A 7,951-nucleotide genomic window follows, 5' to 3' on the forward strand; every position below is an offset into this window, starting at 1 on the left:
GGTCGAATAGCTGTGCTTCTAAAAAAAAAGGTTACCTGCTGAAGAGACATCAAATGATTGGTATCCTTGTACTGAGAGCTCAATACGTCATCGTAACTTAAGTTAGTGCCAGAAGGAGCAGCAGCGGGGTTGATTGGGAAGTTCCCCGGGATAGCAGTTGTATTTCCGAAAGCACCATATCCAGAAGGAATACTGGCAGACTGTGGCAAGCTGTCGACAGAAGCACTATTCTTATATTGGGGGAGCATTGCCGCAAGCGACTGATGATAAGTGCTGTTACCAGGAAATGCTTGTTGGAATGCAGACGGCATGTATGGATAGTTCTGATGCATAAAGGGATAACTAATCATGTTGGCAAATGGTCCTAGTGGAACAGTTTGTTGAGCATATGGGTGTACAGTTAGATGTTGCGGTACGGCAGGTCCGGCGGCGACGCTAGCTCCAGAAAGCATCTGCTGCTGAGTAGGCTGTGCTGATGAAAAACCAACTGTCTTCAAAGCCTGCGGAAACACTTAACTATGACGCACCATTGCAACAAGAGCAAAGGGAGAAAACATTGGATGGATAATAAAGTATACTGTGAAATATCTATTGGATACAACCAGATGCATTACCTCAGGCATGGAAATTGTTGAGCCACTGATTGATGAAACTGAGTTGCCATATTTTGTTGGCATTGTTTGTGTTGTTGGATAAGGGGAATACGAAAGCTCCGACTCTCGACCAGGATGAACGTTACCAGCCAACAAGGTACTCTGCAAAGAATTTGTGTAGACCTACTCGAATGAAATAGCAAGAGAGAAAATTAGGTAGAGCAACAGATACTATTCTACGGCAGACAAAATGGTAACTCTGATCTCGCTAACATGCTTCTCTAGTAATTTTTTGATAAATGACGTGCTTCTTTACTGTTCTGTTGGGGGCATTACAGATATTCCGGTACTTGGAACAATTTTTATAATAAAATTTATTCATCAAAGTGCACCAACCACTATACACCTTCACAAAAGTTAACAAATAGTTTAGCTACTTGGGATTCGTAATCACTGAGGGTCAAGAATCAAGAGAATTAATGCTAATATATGTTAGAATATATATTAGTTAAAAGCTAGAAAACACCAAACTTACATTAAGCACTTGAAATACAGATTAAAGAGAATGAAACACTGTTGATATTATGTGTCTCCCCATTGCAAAGGAGCCACAAATATGAGTGAGTTTACACCGGACAGAAGACTTACAAGGACTAAAGTACTTTTCCTCCAAAATGCCAAAAAGGTAAAGGCTGAGTAACTGAGTAAGTTTATGTGACAGGATCAGACCCAGACCTCAGTGCATTACTTGAATATTATAAAATTACAAAGCTAAACTTCAAAATAAGTAAGCTGGTGACTCACGCCCAAGGGTGTGGCCTAGTGATCAATGAAGTGGGTTGAGACAAAAACACTAGGTGTTTTCTTCCCTCAGTCCAAACCTTAGTGGATAGAGTTATATAGTACCTGTTGCTAGTGAGAGGTAGCAGGTACCCGATGGAGTTAGTCGAGGTGCCCGCAAGATGGCCCGGCCGCCACGGTTATCAAAAAAAATTAAGTAAGCCGGTGACTCCTTATCAAAAAAGTTATCCGGCGACTTGCAGAAGTTTTTTTTCTATTAATGTACGAAACACCTCAATGCATTATTTTTATATTTTCAGGTAAAAGGTCCACACCAGAGTGCAAAAGAAGTATGAGTTAACGGTTTAAGTCTTTACTTCCAACATAGAACATGTATACCAAAGCTCTCGAGGGTAACGGAACACCTAACCAGAGAGGCCACAGAACCATGCAAAACTTTTCTTTATACATGCATCCTCCTCCACTAGAAAAGAAAGTCTAACAAACAGATAAGTCTATTCCACTCTTTCAAAACACTCTTAAAATATCATCCAGTGAGTAAAAAGGCAGATTGCAGAATACTAAGCTAACTAAGCTCCACATTAAAATGCCGCTTGCAACTCAAATGTTAACAAAATAGCAACTGCCAACTTTGCAACTCCTGATGCAGCAATTCCTTTCCTCAACGCCACTCATAACTAAATATCTTACAGAAGTCTCGCTCGCCGAATACACTTAAACTAAAGTCATCTTCAAACTTGAAGTTTTAATATTTGGAAATCTTCTTGCAAACAACAGGAAATGCATCCCAAGGAGAGAACAGGAAACCATTCTACATCCTGAACAAAAGGAAGAAAAAGTTTTCTTACTCACATTTGAAAAAGGAGCAAGACTCTGCATATGAGAACTTGTCTGTGGCTGACTAAATGCTGCATTCAATTGTTGAGCACTTTCGTATGAATAGCTAGCAGCAGAGGACGGATAGGAGTATTGATGCCCATGTTCACTAGTTTCTGCTTTCAGAGATTCTGGTTGTGCAGCAGATGGCAAATCGTAGTTTCCAGAACTTGCATTAGTTCTATGGAATAAATTACTATCAGACTCATTTCTGAGAGTTTCCTCGCCATAGTATTCAGAAGCCCTGCAAAATAATGTAATTTAACAATTAAAGAACTAGCCTTTCCCTATGCTTTGCACAGATATCTCTTGTTTTGTACATCTATACACGGAAAATATCTTTTTTTACTAAAGGAATCAGTTTCAAATATTGATAAAGAGAGCGTTGTGTATAAATTTTAGATGAGAAAATGTACTACATCATCATTTTAGTAGAAACAAAGATGTGATCGAGTTAACAGATTTACAAACCTGGTGCCCAAGTGCCCAACTGAAGAACTATCCGCATCCTTCGGTGCATCTTCCAAGCTAGTCTTCGCAGGGGCAGAGGCATGTGATCCAGAAAAGGACACACCACCAAAGCTACCAAAACTTAGGTGTGAGCAGTCCGCAGTTTGAACTTGAAGATGGTCTGGAATCAAAACGGACGGACCATCTCCATCAGATGGAAAACCCCGATCGTCCTCTATGCTTAGTTGTTGCAAGTTCGTAGCAACTGAAGAAGATGAGGCGTTAACATCTTCAACTGCCACAAGATAAAGAACAGTTCTTATATAAAAAAGAGCAGTACTTTAAAACATTTGAATGGCACAACTACTGTTGTACCAACAATCTAAAACAATTAGGTTTCTGATATGCTACATATCCATCGGTAGTAGATAAGACAAATGGACTGTCACAATGTTAGCATTACATAAAGATGGCAGTAAAGTAGCACATTAAGGGGCCGTTTGGCTTGGAGTTTAAGACATATAATCTCCACATATAAATCAACATAAGTTTATATAATGTTCGGTTGGGATTTGAGGAGACTTTAATCTCCAAATAGATATCAGTAATATTAATTAATACAATGTGTGGTTGCTCCTTTTTGTTTTTTCATAAATAATACCTGCATAAGTTATGCGGGCATCTATGTATTATTTTATGCGGGATAGAATGAGGAATAAGATTGCGGGCATTAGTAATACATGGATTAAAATGCTAAAATGATCAACGTAACCCTCATAATAGTAAGAAATTTTTAATTTTGTTTAAAAAGTAACAAATATTTTAGAGTATACTCTGTATACTAATATGTAATATATCAACCCAAACATTCAACAAGAAATAATCCACAATCCCTATATTACTATTCCTTCCATAACAATACATACATTACAATTGATGCGTAATCCCTGCATAACTTGATTCTGAACCAAACAACCCCCAAGTCTGCAGACCGTTAAGATGAACATTCATCACTTTCTACTAATTCTATCTTCCAATTTACGCAGATAAACAGATCTACATCTAACGATGCTAAAACACCAACCAATACCACCTCAATTAAACTAAAACAATGAGATTAATATGTTAAATGATAATATGCATATCTCATGCCAAACCAAAACACACATATATTCACCTTGCTGATGCTCAAAAGTGTGACTCTGGTGTTGATATTGGTAGAGGTCATTGTCATCGAGAGAAGCACTATCAGCATTATCCTCCTGCAACTTTCTACTGGAAAGAGAACTACCGAGATCTTCATTAGCACTGTCATCTCCCCCTTGTGCCTCGTCAATTTCAGTTTGGCGATCAATTCTGTCAAATGACACGTCAGATGGATCAGGATGTTGCACAAAATCAGTGGGAGGCTCCGAGACAGCAGGCTGGCTAGCAGCTGATGGCTGCTCAATTAACGGCCATTCATCGTTCGCAGATTGCTGCTGAGATGAATAATCCCCTGGTTCCTGATGTACCTCGTGAACCTTCATATGATCATCAGAAAACTGCACATTATGATGTGATGCACCATAAGGAGGTGGCGCCCGAACATCGTTTTGGTTGACACCAATATTAGTACGGTGAGATACGTTCGATACACTTGGCACTTGACTCTGTGGCCTACCCATTTTCACAATATCAGCCATTGATACTTGACCTGGCACCCCACCCCAAGTAGGTTGATATCCAGAAGAAGGCTGTGAAGCAGCTGAATGACCATCAACTGCCGCTGGCGCCAATTTTTTCCTTTCATTTCCAGCAGCATCACTGTAACACAATTCAAAAGCATAAAAAGGAAAATCAAAAACTAGCCAAACATCCCCAAAAATAATTTGAACAACTTAACGTGCATGGTTAAAAGGATAGATTACAACAACAACAACCCAGTATAGTCCCACAAGTGGGGTCTGGGGAGGGTAGTGTGTACGCAGACCTTACCTCTACCCCGATGGGGTAGAGAGGCTGTTTCCGATAGACCATCGGCTCAAGAAGACGAAAAGAGACAATATATCACTACCATCAATAAAAAACCATGGAAATAATAACGACATCACAAGAACCAGTGAATAAATGGAAAGCAGAAATAATAACCAGTAAATAAGGCCCTAAACTATGAAAACGGAAGAGTAATGAAAACACAACACTGACCACTAGCAGTCTAAGACTAAATCCTATCAACCCTCACACTGGTAGACAAAAAAGGATAGAATACAAGAAATAAATTTCTTATGAGTATATTCAACTTGATAGTTTGATTCAGCAATTAAAGATTATTACCGCTAATTAAATCTGGTTGTTCAAATATAGCTTTATTATGATAAGAACTTCTCATTAGTGCAAAAGAGGCATTGACAAACTTAATGGACCATGCTGCAGGGATTGATGGATTAGTACACAGTTACCACCGACAGTATCTGAAAGCAACTGATTGTCTTGTGAAAAAACAAAACCTTTTAACAAGACAACAGTACTAACCTGACAGCAGTTGGTCTCCTATCTATGTTACTTCCTAAAACTCCAGGGGTTGAAGAGAAGTTGTTTGTATGTGATCCACTTTCCTTTCTGTAAGCAGGAGCAGGCTTGGTAGACTCTGTCAAAGTTGATTACAAAACAAAATGATCCAGTATCAGACAACACAACAAATTAAACACAATTTAGACATAATTTCTCTTTCAGAAACTGTGCATTAACATGCATATACCTGACCCGCTACGCCCAACATATCGTTCCGCACCAGTCCTACTGGCACGACTTGACGTGCTACTAGAAACCCAGGACCTAGACTCAGTTGTATCCTTATTCTGAACCAAAGATGAACAGAAGTTAAGCGACAGATATGAACAGCTATTTGAGCAAGCAACATAACAACCCATTAAAAGCACTTTTTCAAGGTCAGTAATAAGCAAGCTACGCTTCAACAAAATACTGCTACGTATCAAATGGGATGTGTAATGCCGTGCCCCCAAGATTATACCAGCATATATATCAAATAAAAGGAAAAGTTAGAACACCAAAAATACAGAAAGCAGGACTCTATCAATATAAAAGTTTAAAGAATTCAAGAAATAAATTGGTTTGGAGTTTATGCTTTAGTAATGATTACGAACCTCTTTTCTCTTTTCTCGTTTGCTCTTCACCTCATGAAAAGTATCTAGCCAATTAATAAACATCAAATTAGAAGGTGATAAGAAATATCAACTTATTCAAGCAAGGAAGATTGACAAAATAGTAACAAAGTTTTTAGCACGATAACTACAAAGATGTCAGTTTAAGTAACTATTACCGAGCATAGGAAGAACATGATTAGCAACAGAAGTTCAAATTTTCTGCAGCTTAGGCATTGCAATAGTGCTGAAATCACCAGAAGAATCAATCTAATGCGTTTTCAGCGCCCAACACTTGATTCTTGCTCAATCTCAAAGGCAGCCTATCTAATCTCAAGATAAGTTCTAAATTATGTTCAAGTACGGCATTTATAAATAGTATCTGAATGCCACCTCTCATCTGACTGACACGTAAAATTTGTAATGGCTCACAAATCACTGATTTAGCTCCTACACTAATTAACAATAAGATTGGAAATTCACAAATACCTCGGAAAATACAAGTGAAAAGGTAGCCATCTCAAAACCGGTCCGTAACATAAGGACGAGTCAAGGATCGTGCCAAACATTATTTACACCAAAAGTTCTTCTGAGATTTTTTCAATATGCATGCCATCAAATCATATCGTTTTGTTTTTCGATAACTATGGTGTCCGGGCTAACTTGCACGCATCTCGACCAATTCCACGAGGTACTTGCTATCTCCCACCAACACGTAGCGGGTAACTCTGTCTACCAAGGCTTGGACTACCATAAAATCAAATCTTGTATTGACCAAATCGATATTTCTCCATAATAAAAGTTACAAAGCATTACAAATACAGAAACTTCACGGATATACAAGAATCCATTATATTTAATTTTACTTTCTTAGACAAAAGCTTGGCTACAAAGAACATTAAACTCGGACACAGGACACCACAAATGAATCAAACAAAGATAGAAATTTTGCAAAGCATAAAAAGAGAAATAATTTATTCTTCTTTTCTTCATCCACTTATTCTTACAACCCCATACCTTCATGTGTGTATGTCTTTCAAACAAAACACATATTTTTAACATACTTGCTACTACAATTCTCAAAGAGAACTGGAAAAGAAAAGCGGTTACTTTAGTATATAATCTGAAAACTACAATATTCAAGAAGAGAAGTTTCTTTACTATATAATCTGAAAACTGAAAAATTGCATGAACACAATACTAAAGAACCAAAAAATACCAAAATACCCATAAAATAATTACAAAAAACAACTAAAAAGAGTTTAATTTTAACATAATATTCGTTACAACAATATTCAAGAAAAGAGGTTACTTTACTATATACTCGAAAAACTGAAAAATTGCATGAACACAACTAAAGAACCAAAAAAAATACCCAATACCCATAAAATTAATTACAAAGAAGAACCAAAAAGAGTTTAGATTTAACCTTGAGAGAGAAGCTTATTGACGGCTTCATTAGGGTCCATATTACAATCTTTGAGCACAGCATAGATCTCAGCTTCAGTACAGAAATTAACAATTTCCTTTAAACTTTGTACCATCTTTTTTGAACCTCCTGGTATTATTGATTCTACTCCAATTCCTCCTCCATTTTTACTACTACTGTTTTTTCCTCTGCTACTACTCATCCTCCTTTACTCTCTCTTTCTCTCTCTCTGTAAAATAGTAAACAGAAAAACAGAGAAGTGTATTCTACTCCAGTAGATCTATTTCAATTAGAAATACAATCAATTTTGCAGTTGAATTTTGAATTGACGGCTTCGGTTATGGCTTTGTTCTTCTAGTGGTGAAAGGTGAAAAGAATCCGCGGCGAAGAGGATATATCTAATGAGAGGAAGTTTTGGTTTTATTTTTGGTTTTTATTTTTGGTGGAAAATCCCTATTAAATTCTTGTTTTCTTTTCTCTCTTTAATAATAAGAGTAGTTAATATAAGAGGGCAAAATACAAAATTATCCTAAAGATCGACATAATTTTGCTCTCTAGTCAAAAGTATATAAAGAAAATTGTATTTTATATGTATAATATTTATATTTATACACAAATATTATATATAATTACGATTATTATTTTTAAAAGCAATCAAA

General features: G+C 37.0%; 1 protein-coding gene across 2 annotated transcripts in view; it reads right to left on the minus strand.

The window, feature by feature from the left end:
• The window catches only part of LOC109220952, an 8,900-nt gene extending 1,199 nt beyond the window's left edge, over positions 1–7,701 (minus strand). Inside the window, exons 1-9 of one of the 2 annotated variants that reach the window (XM_019385421.1) lie at positions 7,293–7,701; positions 5,867–5,910; positions 5,461–5,560; positions 5,235–5,349; positions 3,898–4,526; positions 2,742–2,985; positions 2,247–2,514; positions 615–776; positions 36–500 (exon numbers count right to left, since the gene is read on the minus strand). In XM_019385421.1, coding sequence (XP_019240966.1) covers positions 36–500; positions 615–776; positions 2,247–2,514; positions 2,742–2,985; positions 3,898–4,526; positions 5,235–5,349; positions 5,461–5,560; positions 5,867–5,910; positions 7,293–7,494 — 2,229 coding nt within the window. In that variant the 5' untranslated portion in view covers positions 7,495–7,701. Of the gene's footprint in view, positions 1–35; positions 501–614; positions 777–2,246; positions 2,515–2,741; positions 3,016–3,897; positions 4,527–5,234; positions 5,350–5,460; positions 5,561–5,866; positions 5,911–7,292 lie in introns of both variants that reach the window. The other variant, XM_019385420.1, reaches the window with a different exon arrangement.
• Positions 7,702–7,951: the final 250 nt, after the last annotated feature.

The sequence above is a fragment of the Nicotiana attenuata genome, unplaced genomic scaffold (assembly GCF_001879085.1).
Source record: "Nicotiana attenuata strain UT unplaced genomic scaffold, NIATTr2, whole genome shotgun sequence".
Lineage (NCBI taxonomy): Eukaryota > Viridiplantae > Streptophyta > Magnoliopsida > Solanales > Solanaceae > Nicotiana > Nicotiana attenuata.